At 40.4% G+C, this 16901-nt stretch overlaps 2 protein-coding genes across 4 annotated transcripts; one reads left to right on the forward strand and one right to left on the reverse strand.

The window, feature by feature from the left end:
- Window positions 1-7321: 7321 nt before the first annotated feature.
- LOC106431664 (probable GTP diphosphokinase RSH3, chloroplastic) lies at window positions 7322-10285 on the forward strand. Its single transcript, XM_013872470.3, has 6 exons — window positions 7322-8270; window positions 8347-8532; window positions 8600-9060; window positions 9129-9287; window positions 9363-9705; window positions 9784-10285. Exons 1-6 carry the CDS (start codon window positions 7602-7604, stop codon window positions 10096-10098), a joined length of 2133 nt encoding a protein of 710 aa, XP_013727924.1. The 5' UTR covers window positions 7322-7601; the 3' UTR covers window positions 10099-10285.
- LOC106431665 (transcription initiation factor TFIID subunit 9) lies at window positions 10253-11536 on the reverse strand. Of its 3 annotated transcripts, XM_048760724.1 has the most exons (4): window positions 11390-11481; window positions 11292-11295; window positions 10938-11207; window positions 10253-10714 (listed from the first exon to the last, which is right to left on the reverse strand). In XM_048760724.1, the coding sequence occupies exons 3-4, from the start codon at window positions 11196-11198 to the stop codon at window positions 10505-10507; spliced, it is 471 nt and encodes a 156-aa protein (XP_048616681.1). In that variant the 5' UTR covers window positions 11199-11207; window positions 11292-11295; window positions 11390-11481; the 3' UTR covers window positions 10253-10504. The 3 variants fall into 3 exon arrangements, with proteins under 3 accessions (XP_048616681.1, XP_048616680.1, XP_048616679.1); XM_048760723.1 differs by lacking the exon at window positions 11292-11295 and having other exon boundaries at window positions 11390-11536; XM_048760722.1 differs by having other exon boundaries at window positions 10938-11295; window positions 11390-11535.
- Between the last annotated feature and the right edge of the window lie 5365 nt (window positions 11537-16901).

The following is a 16901-nucleotide window of genomic DNA, read 5'->3' on the forward strand; positions in this document are numbered from 1 at the left end:
TTTGGAAAAACAAAATCCAAAAACTAATCCAAAAACCACAAACAATCAACCTCTAAAAAAATATAGATTTTAGTTTTTGTGTAGAACTAAATAGTTATTTAAAAACTAGTTTCTCTAGTTTTTAGAAAATTATTTTTAAGAAAATTTTGATGGGCAGATAAAATGGTTTTTCAAAAACAAAAACCAAAACCATTTTAAAAACTAAAACAAACCATTTTAAATCCCACAAGTCTCGGAGTGTGAATGCTGGCCCTGGCACAAGTATGTATACTTGGCCACCATTATAGACACGTGTCGTATTGATCTCCGTCCTCTTCAGTCCTCAACCACGTGGCAAATTGTATTTTTGCATTGATGGTTTCTTTGAGAATTTTGTCGGTGTCCTTATGGGGCTTATCAAGTTATGACAAATGAAAAAACTGCTATTTGTGAAAAAAAAATAAAAAATTTCTAGGCCTACAAGTCGTATTACAATGTAAGAGAAATGTCTATATTATCCTTAGCTAACATCATATGCGATATGTAATTAACTACCGAAAACATGTAATTTTTTTTATTTTGCTTTGCAAATAACTGCCGAAAACATGTAAAAATAACAATAATGAGATTCCTCATCCGTAAATAGATTCATTGAATCAAAAAATTCCCAACCAGACAAAAAACAATAGAATCTCACTGTGGATCCCACTTTCGACCAGTTGCTGATTTTCTTATATAGATTTTTATTACATAAATATTCCCAGAGGATGATCACCAATGTAACTTAACACAGAAATGGTAATCAAATGTTAAATATAACGCAGAAGATTAGTGCTATGATTGATTGAATAGAAAATAGTTGGCGAGACAACCAGAACAACCAGAAAATAGTAATATTTATGTAGTGTTGTAATTAGAAGATCGAAGATCGAAGACTGAATAGTTCTGTGTATTTCATTAATGAATAAGACATCCTTGCAAGGTAGAGATAAAAAGAAAGAGTACAAATCTTAATTCAACTACATTTAGGATAACTACTAAATACATAAATGGAAAGATTACATATACAAGGAAAAGTAAATAGGGTTTTCTTTTCTCTAAAGCTTGTGGTCGCCTCTCTCTCTCCTCTAAGGCATGTGGCCGCCTCTTTCTCCTCTCTCTAGGGTTTCGGCTATGTCTCTTTCTTCTAGGGTTTGGGCCAGTTATGGACCGGACCGGTTATGGACATTCATCACTTGATTTATAACACTCCCCCTTGGATGCCATAACCATACAGGATTGTAATACGCTTCACGTTGCCTCATTAAAACTTTATCAGGAAAACCCAGTGGGACAAAATTATGATGAAGGAAAAAGAGTACAACATGTACTACTCCCCCTGATGTGAACCTCAGTAGAAGTTCTTTAGTCTACGCATCGGATGCGTGATCTTCCTGAACGTGCAGGTGGAAAGTAAACAAATCGGTCAAGTTATTACTGAACCGTAATTGGACCACTTCGACCTCTTTGGCCTTTTTTCATGTCCTTTAACATCGTGTGTATTAGTAAAGTAGATTTGCTGAGAAATGCGGATTGCATTGTACTCAAAGATCACTGTCGGTTCTTTGCAAACTCATGTGTGCATGAGTCTTTGCAAATCGTGTGTATATGGACAATATACTGAGCATAGTTCCATGAATTAATAATCTCAAGTTGTAAACCTATGATCCGGTGTATCTTCTACACGGATGTGTACCAATATCTTGTTCATTGATCTTTCTCTATTATCATGTTGAGTCATAGATCTCAACCACATAAGCTCTCGAATACCTTGGCTATTATGATAAAGTGCGGACTACCATCGACCATACTATATTCTGATCGATTCATGTTTTGAATTATAGACATTGTCTATATATGTCCGCAACTCGTTTCATGAGCGTCCAAGATCATTGCTGCAAGGATTTTACAGTCTTATCAAACTATGGCTCTGCGGCCAAATACATTTGTGGACCTCGGTTATCAATCTCTATTGCATTCGGTAATGCCATATATATCAGACATTTCAGTCCTTTATCCATATCTTGATGGCGTCCCATGACCTCTATGTCGTGGATCATATCACACACTGAATATACATTAGGTCATGGACTTCGATCACACATTCTTATGGACTGCAACATATTGGTATCCGATTGAGAAGGATAGATTAAATGTCTCATCTCAGCCTCACAGCAGCAGCAGACTGTTCTGCTATGCCGGATCCTTATCTAAGGAATCTGATGTTGGATTGGTCTATCCAGAGAACATGCTATCCGAGGTAGCAAGCTGAGGCAATCCGAATTACCTTTCTTTGGGCTAATCTTTCTTTTCCACTAGCCCGTACTACAATCTAGTCGGTCCATGCTAGTGTCACAGATCTGTATAAAGCTTTTAAGCTCTCTTTAGGTTGGTTTAGTATAAACACAAGGAATTCAAATTTCTTTATTAATTTACATATGGATTGAATTTGATCGTTCTTATAGAACTCCTTTACTAGTATTACATACTATATGCAGCTGCTTTGTTTCAGTCCATGAACAGCTTAGGAACAATGTTGTCTTTTATCCAGTGATCCATATGCTTCTTACTACATCTTTATATGTCAATCTAATTTCTTTCTTATGACCAGACCTTTGTCAATTTCGAAATTGTGTAGCAGCATCCACCACATAAAAGTTTATCTCCTTATAATCTGTTCCATGGTCTCTGTGAGTATCCTTGTGTAACAAGCTATGATCGAATGCTGTTAGTAGGAAACATGAACACCTTTAGACCTCGTGATCATGTACCATATCACACGGTTTCTTTTCCCTCACAAGACCCATCTATTTGACTGGTTTATATCATGTGGCATTTCTGTATATATGTATGTGGTTTATATCAGGTGGCATTTCTGTATATATGTATGTGGCCAATACGCCTATCTTTCTCTATAGATACTTTAAACCCCACGTTTATCTTTTCAATCTAATTTTTATTATTTATGAGTACTCTTTCATGGGTTATGATCCTCGTTTATATCTTTATGTTCAAGTGCTACTCTCTTATGTACAAATATATCTTTATGTGTCGACACTTATATATGGTTCCATTGTGTTCCAGACATGATCTAATCGATTTGAGATTTCATTATCCAGGACCTTTGTTACCTAGTAGCTTGGCGTCCCAAACTACATGGTTTGGTACCTTAGATGTTTAGTTGCGCAGCCTTTTCTCAATGTCTGGTCTGGTTTCCTTATGACCTCGGATTTGTATTCTATGCACCTTTCTCTTTTTCTTTCCGAGGTTCCTTATCTTATGGAACACTTTGGTCTATCTTGTATAGACTCTGTAGCAACTTGACTGTGTCTCTTTCTAGGACATCAGATTTCGTTTGGTGCTAAGCTGGTTATGACTTAGTCATTCTTTTCTTTTCTTTTCGGGTCAGTGTCTGGCATCTCGATTAGCTAGCTATGTATAATCATTTCTTTTTTTGGACGTCTATAATCCTAATCTGAGGATCTTTGCCAAGATAATGATGGTTGATACCATTCTGTTTCTTATCATTCTTTACTCTTTACCAGCTTATAGCTTTCTCCTTTTAATGTTGGATAGTCGGATTCATTGATCATGCAATCCGTGTACCTGGCCACTTTCTGATCACCCATATTTGGCTCAAGGTCTCTTAGAAGTCGTGGGAGAAAATCATACTCTTATCCAACATATATTCTCAATCCTCTTCTGAGGTTCCATCTTAGACGACACATATGTCTGTGGTGGTTTATTCAAAGTCTCTTAAGATGGTATATGTCTGGTTTATGACCCGTATTCAATCTGAGATGGGAATATCTATGCTCACTTATATGGCCTGATATATTTTTACTTTATATACATGTAAATCCATGATGTCCCTAAGCTTTAGGATGGATGTCCGATCCTTATAGGTAATGGACTGCACGACCAAGCCGTTTATATCATGGTCATAGACCATGGTTCACGAATTTGTTCTCGAATTTGTAGTATTGATCATGTATCACGGGTTTATCCTCTCTCCCCCTCATGAACATACTATAATTTCGTGATGCTTAGGACAATAAAGCCTAATGAGTTTCCCTTTGTGTACATGTTTCACAACGTGAGATCTTATGGGATAACTCTTTGGGCCTTCTCAATATCAATCTTTGCATCAAGTTTAGACTATGATGGCTAATCCGGTCTTGCCATAAAGTGTATAATTTTCGTGGGATATATCAATATGATCACCACGGCTCTTGCCTCTTATCATACTGATCTGTAGCATAGTTTTGATTAGTAGATTACATAGGTATAGTCTTGACCACTTTCTTAAAAGGGTCTTAGGCGTTTTCTTTCTTTCTTAAATATGAAGGAACTTGTTTCCTTTTGCCCATTGTTTCTATTTGGAAACCATATTAACTCAATGGGGTCATACATTCTTGGGTGTATATAATGCCCTTTAGGCAATGCCTTAGCCATAGATTTCTTACTAGGCTACTATACGTACCATAATGCCTTTTAGGCGATTTCTTTATCAATCATTCACATTATCAAGTAAGATCAGGCAAGATATAATAGTAATGAACTCAAATCAATTCTATTATTATATATATAATCGTGAATGACAATTGGGTTTAAAGCAAAACACAAATCAAAGACTTAAAACACAATTAGCATGTCGAGATCTTTCTTTAGTCAATAGACATGCCGGCCACACCATCAGTTACATTGTACACGGCTGCCTTGGATTCATCCTGATCCATATCAGTCTTATTTGCTTCAGGATATCTCATCTCACTGCTTCTCTTTAGCAGCTTATCATTCTCAATTACCGTTATGCAAGAGATCAGGTCATTATAGGTGGTGAAACCTCTTTCTATATAGATATGTTTGACAACAGATTTCCTGGATGGAATGTGGAGTATGTTTTGAAGAGTAAATCCTCATCTGTTACCACTTCACCACATAGTCTCAGTTTGTAAACGACTCCGAACAAAGCGAAGTGATACTCGGCCACAGACTCAAAGTCTTGGAATCTGAGACTCATCCATTCATGCCTGACCTTTGGTAATAATACCATTGCGTATCTGGACTTTAATTATCTCCAAAGGTCACGAGGATTCTCAATATATATAGATACTGATTTCTCAGATCCTCAGTGAGATGATGGCGCATAATTGTTATGGCTCTTAACTTTTCACTTCTAGTTGCATAATCACCCTGAATGATACTCCTTCCGAGTCCTCTTGATTTCAGGACAACTGAAGTGTTCATTGTCTATTCTAGATAATTTTCTCCAGAGGGATTTAGAATGGCATAATCCAAAGGCTCAAATCTCGGCATCTGAAACCATATTATCAATCAATTCATGATTTAGGATGCAACCAATTCAAAATAATCAGTGCATATGATTTCATAAGTCTCTCGACCAAAACACATTACTACTCGATCATGGTGCGAAACAAGTCGAGAATGCTAGGTCTATATGTGATGCTTAGGCCACACAGCCATGTAATGTGATACAACGATCCTAGAGATCGGTTCATGAGATATGCAAGCAAGGTCACACGACCATTCAGATATGGTGTCTCTCTAGGCCACACGGCCAAGCTATGATGCATTAAGCCACACGGCTTTCAATCACATGATGCAAACAATGTGATCTATCAAGGGCACAAGGCCGCGAGTATGAACAATGCATCGGAATGGTTAGGCCACACGGCCGTTCGGTATGGTTCATAGCAAAATCACACGGCCACAACAGAATATAATGCAAACAAGGATAATCAATTTAGATGCATTCAATCTTATCATTCAGTTGCATATCAATTAGGGTTTACCAATTTCAAGGTTGGTAATATGCGGCTAGATTTTAGGGTTTCAGAATCAGAGTAATCTAGCAACCTAACTCTCATGCAATATGTAATCAATCCTAAACCTCAAATCAATCATTCAAATTTTAAGCAATATGAGATTTAAGGTTTCAAGGCCTTTAGGAATTTAAAACGAGATTTAGGGTTTTAAACATTTAAGTGGCCAATTTTATCAACATGAGGTTAAGGGTTTCAAGACCTTAAGATTTTAGTTTTGAGATTCAATCAATCTATTAATCTTAAAACTCAGATCATCAATCATTCAATCAAGCAAGAACAATTTAAAATCGATTTCAAGCTTTAGGGTTTTAGGGTTTACGATTCCAAGATTTAGGGTTTTCAATTCCAAGATTTAGGGTTTTCATAATTCAGATCAGAACAATCAATCAACATGTTCTAATGGAATCGATTTCAATCTAGGGATTATAAGATGATCAGTTTTACGTTATACCAATTTTTAGGGTTTATCAAGAACATTGGATTTCCATAATAATGGATTAGGGTTTTAGGGTTTGATCATTATGTTCTTAGATTAATCGGTATACCTTCGTTTGTAGGGTTGAAACCGGACCACCAAAGAGAACAGATGAACCTCGAGCTGCACACGGACGGACGTGAGCTGGCTGTCGTCGGGTGCGAGCTGAACGGGACGGGACGCGTCTGCTTCCTATCGGGTTCGCGAGCTGCTTCCTATCGGGTTCGCAAGCGGCTGCGGGATTGCGAGCTGGTTGATTGGGAACACGAGCTGGCTGTGATGCGAACGGAAGTTGAGGTCGTCTAGGATCAGGAACACCTTAGGGATGGAGCTGATCGGTTGCTGACGAGCTGGAACAACGCGAGCTAGGACGAATTAGGGTTCGTCGGGATTAGGTTAAAGTCGCCGGCTAGGTTAGGTTTAAGGGATTGGCGATTTTAGCTTAGATTGCAGAGAACAATCGTGCTGATAACGTGTTGTAATTAGAAGATTGAAGACTGAATAGTTCTGTGTATTTCATTAATGGATAAGACATCCCTTATGTAAGGGTTACAAGATATAGATAAAAGGAAAGATTACAAATTCTAATCCAACTAGATTTAGGATAACTACTAAATACATAAATGGAAAGATTAGATATACAAAGAAAATGAAATAGAGTTTTCTCTCCTCTAAGACATGCGGGCGCCTCTCTCTCTCCTCAAAAGCATGCGGCCACATCTCTCTTTCTCTCTAGGGTTTCGGCTATGTCTCTTTCTTCTAGGGTTTGGACCGGTTATGGACATTCATCACTTCATTTATAACACATAGTAGTTTATAAACAGTTAACCACAATGGATTACGACATGAACTATTAATAATAATAATCACTAATCAACTTGGACTTACGTCAGTAATCTCTGGTTAAGAAAAGGGTAATTAGGTAATTCTACAGGCTCAGTTTCGCTTCGATGGCTGGATTAAACAAGGAGAATACGAAGGAACTCGAAGGACAGATAGAAGAAAAAAAATCTCAATTTCTCTCACAATCTCTTCGATTGAAATCTCATTTTTTTTTTCGATTTTCATGTTTGAAATTGTATATACTATATCACTAAGATCGATTTGTTCTTCTTGTTTGCGTATATTCTCCAAAAAAAATTTTTTTCCTCTTCTGTTGGAGCTTTTATAGGGAAAATTCTTCATTTCCTGGAAATTAATTCTATATCGATATCAGAAATTCGTTTTTTATTTTCCAGTTTAATATCTGAATAGAAACCATGGTGGTAGCAACGACCATAGCGCTTTACGCGAGTCCAGCGAACACCGTATGCTCCACACCACACCAGATAAACGCTCATGTCTCCTCCTGCGATCTCGATCTCAACCCCAGATCTTCACCGTCCACGGCCTCTCCCACAATCGGAGGCCTCTCTCTGCTTTTCTCCGGCGCATCCGTCAAATCATCTTCCTCCTCCTCCTCATCACACCCAGCCGTAGCAGACGAACTAGCTTCCATACGCCATGAACGAACCGAGGATCGAACCTTAAGCGGCTCCTTCTGTCACTCTCCCAGCAAATTCATCGCTTCTTCTCCGTATCTCAATCGAGACCACCAGAGCCCTGTCTCGATGCTTCACGGTCCAATCTCGTCGAGCAACAGTCCTCCGATGAGAAGCTTCGGCGGCGGCGGAGGAGGAGGAGGATCGCTCCGTGTAGGATCCAGCAGATTGTTCAACGGTTTCGTGAGGAAAGCTTTAGGCTCGTGTGTGGACTTCGACTTAGATGAGCAGCTACCCTTCACCATGGACGATGGCTTCGAAGGCGGAGAGAGAAGACAACCGTACGCTAGAGATTTACTTAGACGTGCTCAGCTCAAACACAAAATCTTCGAAGATGAGTCTGTCGTCAAAGCCTTTTACGAAGCAGAGAAAGCTCATCGTGGACAGGTACGAACAAAAAGCTCGAAACTTTATTACTCTGTTTTGGTTTACTTAAAGTGATGATGGCTTTGTTGTGAATCAGATGAGAGCAAATGGTGATCCTTACTTGCAGCATTGCGTTGACACTGCTATCTTACTGGCTGAGATTGGAGCTAACTCCACCGTTGTTATTGCTGGCATTCTTCATGACACTCTAGACGATTCCTTCATGACCTATGATTACATCCTCCGAACTTTTGGTTCTGGAGTTGCTGATCTTGTCGAAGGGGTAAGTAAAGAAACATCCTCTCATGTGTTACTGATTGAAAGACTTTAACTTGAGTTTTGTCTTGTAGGTGTCTATGCTTAGCCAGTTAAGTAAGCTTGCTCGGGAAAACAACACGGCGTGTAAAACCGTTGAGGCGGATCGTCTGCACACTATGTTCCTTGCGATGGCTGATGCGAGAGCTGTTCTCATTAAGTTAGCTGATCGGTTACATAACATGGTGACGCTCTACGCTTTGCCTCCGGTTAAGCGGCAGAGGTTTGCTAAAGAGACTCTTGAGATATTTGCGCCTCTGGCTAATCGGTTGGGAATCTCTAGCTGGAAAGTTGAGCTTGAGAATCTCTGTTTCAAGCATCTTCATCCTGACCAGCACCACGAGATGTCAGCTTTGCTCGAGGACTCGTTTGATGAAGCTATGATTACATCCGCGATTGAGAAAATGGAGCAAGCGCTGAAGAAAGAAGGCATTGCTTACCATGTTCTCTCTGGACGGCACAAGAGCCTGTATAGTATCTACTGCAAGATGTTGAAGTAAGTTCTCATTTCCTCTTTGTATGAAACGTGCTTGTTGGATTATACTGATCTTATTGAATCTTCAGGAAGAAGCTAACGGTGGACGAAATTCATGACATTCATGGGTTACGTTTGATTGTTGACAATGAGAAAGATTGTTACAAGGCCTTAGGAGTAGTTCACAAGCTATGGTCTGAAGTCCCTGGAAAGCTGAAGGATTACATAACTCATCCCAAGTTCAACGGGTAGGTTTCTCAAACCTTGTCTTAGCACTGTAGCACCTTCAAAATGATGCTAACTTCGGTTTCTGAATGTTATAGGTACAAGTCTTTGCATACCGTAGTGATGGGCGATGTACCCATTCCACTAGAAGTTCAAATACGGACAAAAGAGATGCATTTGCAAGCTGAGTTTGGGTTTGCAGCTCACTGGAGGTACAAGGAAGGTGATTGCAAACACTCATCATTTGTGCTTCAGATGGTTGAATGGGCAAGATGGGTTGTGACCTGGCACTGCGAAACAATGAGCAAAGATAGATCTTCGATCTGTTCCTCGGAGCCCTTGTGCAGTTTCCCGTCTCACGCAGAAGACTGTCCGTTTTCTTACAAGCCTAATGGTAACCAAGAAGGACCCGTCTATGTCATTGTAATCGAAAACGACAAGGTTAGTTAGTTGCTTATAAACATCATTGAGGATGTTTCTTTGCTTGGAGTTAATAACTTGCTTAACCCGAATACGCAGATGACAGTGCAAGAGTTTCCGGCGAGTTCCACGGTGTCGGACCTGTTAAGCAGAGCAGGACCAGGGAGCTCGAGATGGTCAATGTACAGCATGCCAGCAAAGGAAGAGCTAAGGCCAAGGCTAAACCAGACACCTGTAAGTGATCTGAAATGCAAGCTGAAGATGGGAGATGTGGTAGAGCTGACTCCAGCCATACCCGACGAGTCTCTGCCTGAATACAGAGAGGAGATTCAGCGGATGTATGATCGAGGGCTCGCCTTTTCACGCCCTCAACGTACAGCTGCTGCTGGCACAATGGTTGGCTGGGGAAGCTAACAGATTCTTCTGTTTCTTAACACAAGAAAAAACAGAGTCCTTGCTTACTGTATGCAAGTTGTTATATAGTAATGCTTTCAGAAAGATTTATTGTACCTTTGTATCTTGTTTGATTCCAAGAAAACAGTGTAAATAATATTTGCATATATAAATAGGCTACGAAAAAAATTGAGTCGGGTCATTAATATTCGATTTTCTCACAATTTGTATCAGTAACTAAAGCAAACATGGAAACAGAAGTGCTATTTAACCAAAAGTATCAACAAAATTGATTCTCTTACATTCTCTACATGTTGATACATGACATTATAGTTTGTTGTTGATGTCTGTCTACTTAGTTGGGTCTTCTAAAGAGAGGGAAAGAGACCCTTTGAGGAGTTTGGCGTAGAAGCTCTGATTGTTGTTGTTACTGAGATGTTTGTGGTGCAGGATTTGTCACGTCTTCGTCGTCCTCCTCTGTCTCTTCAGGTTCAATCGAAGCTGACTTCTTGGGAATAACGAGCTGGTAGTTTGGGCTAAGCAACGTGTCCTGTTCAGGCGGGAGTGGAACACCGAGTCCTGCTATCAATTTCGGTAAAGGGATCTTATTCCTGCTGGTAGCAAGCTCTAGCAGTACCTAAAACCAAACATCGAAACATAAAACTTAAGAAATAGATTCAGAAATTGGAATTGGATTTGGCATCCATCTTTTCATCACATCTACTTTTACACAAACAATCTATTGACTGCATGTAGGAGTTAATTGCCATTACCAAACACACTAGTTAGGTCCATTTTCAGGCAAGGATCTCAATAAGTGAAACAGAAACAACAATAAGGAATCGTCAATCTATAGTTACCTCTCTTAGAGGTGGCTGAGGGAAGCTGAAACTAACTTTGGATTGAATAGCGAGCTTCAGATCGTCACAGTCGATGGTGGATTTGGTAGCATGCTCTGAGTAAACCTGAGCATCGGTCAACACATCGACCACGTAACGATACCATATTTCAAGAAACTGGTGAACCACACGAGGCTCGTAGTCCTCAACACCCATCGACTTAAGCAGAGACTTGACAATCTTGGCGTCTCTAGGCACATCTTCCTCACCTTGTCCAGCCATTGTTCCTCACTAACACAGGGAAACGGAAACCATCAGATACAATTTGAAGCTCAGAGCTTCGCGGGTCGCAGACAACGAACACGGAGACTTAACCTAGCTACAAAAGTCATCGATAAATTCGAAACACACACGGTTATATGCCAACATTCGAACAAAGAATCAAAATCGACCGTGGATAGGGCAATAGATACCTAACAAGAGACAAACTCGGTGGAGTAAGGTAGATGCACGCCGGAGGTTGATGAACGCCGGCGAGAAATCGTTCTGTCTCTTTTATGGGAAAGAACAAGTAGATCTCTTTTAGCGGTTAACACAGACGAGTAATGGGCTTTTGAATTTTACTGGTGCATTGGCCCATTAAAGACAGACGACGTCGGATGAGAATCTTGTTATTATTGACCATAATTTTCCTTAATTTTAAGTGTATTACTCTTGAATGTTAGTCTTCTCTCATTTGTGCATTTCACATTCTGTCTTACTTAATGGTAGAGCCCATGGATTCATCAGACTAGAGTGTGGCTTACACTAAGGAGATCCTTTGTCACCTTTCTTGTTCATACTGATGAAGCACTTGTGAGCTTGCTGAATCAATCCGAAGCCAAAGGAAAGCTCCACGGTATTCAACTGGCCACGAACAGTCCTCGAGTACATCATTTGTTGTTTGCAGACGACATTCTTCTGCTATGTGAGGCCAACACAGTAGAAAGCGAGGAAGTCATGCGATGCCTAAAGGTATATGGTGAGGCGTCCGGGCAGATGATAAACGTGTCTAAGTCATCTATCATCTTTGGGGCTAGCATTGATGATACCACAAAGGAAGAGGTCAAGCAGGTGATGGGAATTAATTCAGAAGGGGGTGAATGAACCTATTTGGGCTTGCCGAAGTGCTTTAACGGATCCAAGAAGGATCTCTTAAACTTCATTAAAGAGAAGCTAGAGGGTAGACTGCAAGGTTAGTATGCCAAAACCCTTTCAATGGGAGCAAAAGAAGTTTTCATAAAATCTGTAGTGCTTGCTCTACCGGTCTATGCCATGTCGGTGTTCCAGTTACCAAAGGATCTCTGCGCACGTATTACTAGTGATATCGTCGAGTTTTGTTGGAGCAGCGGTGATAAAAAGAGAAAAATTTCATGGGTTGCTTGGCAAAAACTATGCAAACCTAAGGAAGATGGAGGTATGGTGTTCCATGACATTGGAAGATTTAATCAAGCCTTGCTTGGAAAGCAAGCATCGCGTATATGGAGCCAACCTGACTCTTTGGTGGCGAGAGTTCTCGAAGGAAAATATTTCAACAAGTGTGGCTTCTTGGAGTGTGGTAGGCACTCAACGAAGAGTGGTTTGAAAAAAATGGTAGGTACTCAACGAAGAGTGGTTATAAACTACTGGAATCTATCATCAATACTCAACAGTAGGCCTGGGCAAAATAACCGGAACAGAAGAACCGAACCGGAACCGAACCAAAATACCCGAAACCGGAACCGGACCAATACCCTCAAATATTCAAACGGTTCCTATATTTTTATATCCGAAATAACCGAACCGAACCGAAACCGAACCGAGAACCGAACCGAGAACCGAACGGGTACCCGAATATATAAAAATATTAATTATATATACATATAACATCACTAAATATATATTTTTAATTTAAAATTCTATTAAAAGTATCTGAAAATAGTTGAGGATAACTAAATTATTATAAAGTATCCAAACTACCCGAAAGTATCCGAAACTATCCGGATAGTTTTATCCGAAATATCCAAAGTAATCGGAAATATTCAAAAATTTTATCTAAATCATCCTAATTATTTGATATTTTACCCTAAATAACCGATATTTTATCCAAACTATCCGAACTACCCGAACCGGATCCAAATGAGAACCGAAATTTTTCTGGATATTTTCCGGTTCCTACATTTACTATCCGGACCGAACCGAACCCGAAACTATCTGAACCGAACCGAACCGAAAAATAGGTTAAGTACTAAATGGATCCTTTAGCCCCTATCCGAACTACCCGAAACCCGAAATACCCGAACCGAACCGATACCCAAAATGCCCAGACCTTCTCAACAGCCTCAACATGTAACTCTGCCTCCAATAGAGAAGCAACTCTGGAAGAACATATGGAAGGTGAAAGTTCCACCTAAAATCAAACATTTCATATGGAGAGCCCTCTCTGGAGCTTTAGCTGTCAAAGAAAGATTACAAACCCGAAGAATTCAGCTAGATACAACATGTCAACAATGCGGGCGTGGGGTGGAGAGTATCTGCCATGTCCTTTTCACATGTGATAAAGCAACAGAGGTATGGAAGAGCACGAACCTACAGCTACCTCCAACAGGTTTCTCCAGAACATCGGATTCCTTAATCTGTAGCATCTGGTATCTATGTCCAAAAACTCGGAGTTGGAAGAAAGCTCGAGAATAGTGTTTCCTTGGGTCTTATGGAACCCGTGGAAGGCAAGAAATGGCCTTGCCTTTGAGAACCGTGTGATTGATCGTCTTACAATTGCAGGAAATGGCCTCAACTTGGATAACTGCTCTCAGTTTACGTCAAGAAGCGGACCTAAACACCTCAACTGGTGATCATGATGGAGGATGGGTGAAACCTCCGCTTGGGTTCGTTAAATGCAATATAGGTTCCTCGTGGTTGGGAAGCAACCAGATCAGTGGGGCTGCATCTGCATGGATTCTCAGGGATGAAAAAGGCAAGACTCTTGTTCACAGCCGAAGATCTTATTCATACATGCAGTCCAAAACAGAGCCTGAGTTGTGGTCTATGCTATGGGCGGTGGAAAGTATGCATTTTCTGCATAAGACTAATGTAATCTTTGAAGCTGAAAGAATGTGAGGATAAAGAGATGTAGATGAAGAACATTGAAGAACAGAGAGAGAGAAAGAGAGAGAGAAAGTCTATTCCCTTAAAATTCAAATTGTGGATCTAGATCCAAGTCTTTTAAAGGCAAGTTGCCTCTATACATAATATAATAAAATATTTATTGTTTAAAAATACTCAACGGTCTTCTTCTTTCTTCTTCTTCTTCTTTGCTTCTCAAGTCTGGTCTTCTGCTTCTAAACTCAAGTCTGGTGTTTCTTATAAAGCCTTATAAAACCTTTATAAAACCTTATAAAACCTTTATAAGACCTTATAAAACCTTATAAGTATTTTCAAGTCTGGCAGCTTAATTCTCAAGTCTAGCTGCTTAATTCTGCTTCATGTCAACCATGTGGAACAAGTCAAGCTTGGAAGCCATGAAGTATTCCCTCATTAAAACCTCAACTAGGTAAAACCCTTTGGGAGAAAACCCAAGTCAAGGAAAAAGAGTAGAACACTTCATGAAGGAGAGATCATTGACATGATAGGTCTGTGAGTCCCAATTTTGGATGAATGAACTCACATACCTTAGTGCTTGCTGCCTTGGTGAAGATATCAGCTAGCTGATCTTCACTCCTTGTGTAGCACGGCAATATGATCTTCTGCTCCACGGCTTGTCTCACTTTGTGGCAATCTACCTCTATATGTTTGGTCCTTTCATTGAAGACTGAGTTGCTAGCAATGTGTATAGCAGCCTGGTTATCACAATGCATCGTGATTGGCGTTGTAACTTCAATTCCCAAGTCTTTAAGAAGTCCCTTGATCCAAATCAACTCGCTTGTGAGCTTCCTCATAGCTCTATATTCTGCCTCAGCACTTGAACAAGACACCACCTTCTGCTTCTTGCTCTTCCATGTTACCAAATTGCCTCCAATGAAGGTACAATATCCAGTAGTTGATCTCCTATCAACTCGATCTCCTGCCCAATCCGCATCACAGTACCCAACAATCTCAGTGCTTCTATTGCATCCCATCCATACTCCTTGGCCTGGTGCCTCTCTTAGGTACCTGAGAATCCTCTCAACCATGTTCCAGTGGTGTACCTTAGGAGCTTGCATGTGTTGGCTTACTTGGTTTACTGCAAAGCATACATCTGGTCGGGTAATGGTAAGATAAATGAGTTTTCCCACCATTCTCCTATAGTGCTTTACATCTTCATATGACTTGTCTTCAATCTCCCCGTCACGCATCACTTTGTATCCTTCCTCTAGAGGTGTTTTGCCAGCTCTTCCACCAAGATCTCCAGCCTCATTTAGTAAGTCAAGGGTGTATTTCCTTTGAGATAGAAACAACCCTTCCTTAGACCTACACATCTCGATCCCTAGGTAGTATTTGAGCTCTCCCAAGTCCTTGATATCAAATGAAGCCTTAAGGAACGCTTTGGTCGAGATGATCCCTTCTTTGTCACTGCCTGTGATGATAATGTCATCAACATAGATGAGAATGACAATGATTCCTTGCTGGCTAGTGAGGGTGAATAGGGTATGATCAGCTTCACACTTGACAAAACCTCTTCCATTGAGTGTGGTGCTTAGTTTGTGGTACCACGCTCTTGGTGATTGTTTCAAACCATAGATGGCTTTCTTCAGCCTCAATACATTTCCTGGTTTGGTAAGGTATTCCATACCAGGTGGTGGTCTCATGTAGACCTCATCTTCTAACTCTCCTTGTAGAAAAGCATTCTTGACATCCATTTGCCACAGATCCCATTCTAAGTTTACAGCCAATAAGAGTACAATCCGTATCGTCTGAAGCTTAGCTACTGGTGCAAAGGTGTCAAGGTAATCTTCACCATAGACTTGAGTATAGCCTCTTGCAACAAGTCTGGTTTTTTTCTTTCTGGTTGCCCATTAGCCAAGTACTTGATAGTGAATAGTAACATGCTTGTGACAGCCTTCTTGCCTTTGGGGAGCTCACTCTCAAATCAAGTTCCATTTCGGATCATGGCACTGACCTCATCATCTACTGAGTCTCTCCATTCCTTTATCTCCATTGCCTCCTCATAGGTCCTCGGAATATACTCTTGATCTATATTGGTGATGAAGGCTTGATGATCTCTTGGATAGTAAGCAAGGGAGCAAGTTGCTTGAGTGGGATGGGCTACTGCTTGACTGTTGAAATACTTCCAATTTGATGGACGCTTTCTCACCCTTGTGCTTCTCCTAAGCGGCTGGACCTCTCCAACAATCTCAGCTTCAACTTCATTTTGTTGATCTGATTCCTCATGTTGTTGGCTTTCATCCTGATCATGAACCTCTTGCTCTTGATCAGTCGTATGCGGATCCTCTTGACCCATGTGTGGTTCCTCTTGACCAGTAGACGAATCCTCTTGATTCCCCCTTCAGGATTAGGATGAGCAGCCTCTTCAGCCGCATCCATACCATTGGCTTGATCTAAACTATTTGCTGAACTAGTAGTTCTTTCATTTGGTGTCATGATGATACCTAGGCTCTCCATGATAATCCGTAGGTTGTTTGCCCTATCTGAGGCCCCTTGAGATAGATCCTTGAGATTGTCCCAACTCTTCTCCTCATAATAGCCTCTAGATTCCACAAACTTGATCTCTCTGGATACTAAGACTCTTCTTGTCTCTGGAGAGTAGCATTTGTAACCTTTTTGAGTGGTAGAATACCCAATGAACACTGCCTTTATGCTTCTGGCCTCAAGTTTGTTCCTATGATCACCTGTTTGCAATACATAGCACAAGCACCCAAATACCCGTAAATGGTCAATAAATGGTTTTCTTTTGTTCAATACCTCATAAGGTGTGGCATCATCAAGGACTCTTGTTGGAGTTTGGTTGATGAGATAGCATGCTGTCATGAC

The sequence above is a fragment of the Brassica napus genome, chromosome C6 (genome assembly GCF_020379485.1).
Source record: "Brassica napus cultivar Da-Ae chromosome C6, Da-Ae, whole genome shotgun sequence".
Taxonomy (NCBI): domain Eukaryota; kingdom Viridiplantae; phylum Streptophyta; class Magnoliopsida; order Brassicales; family Brassicaceae; genus Brassica; species Brassica napus.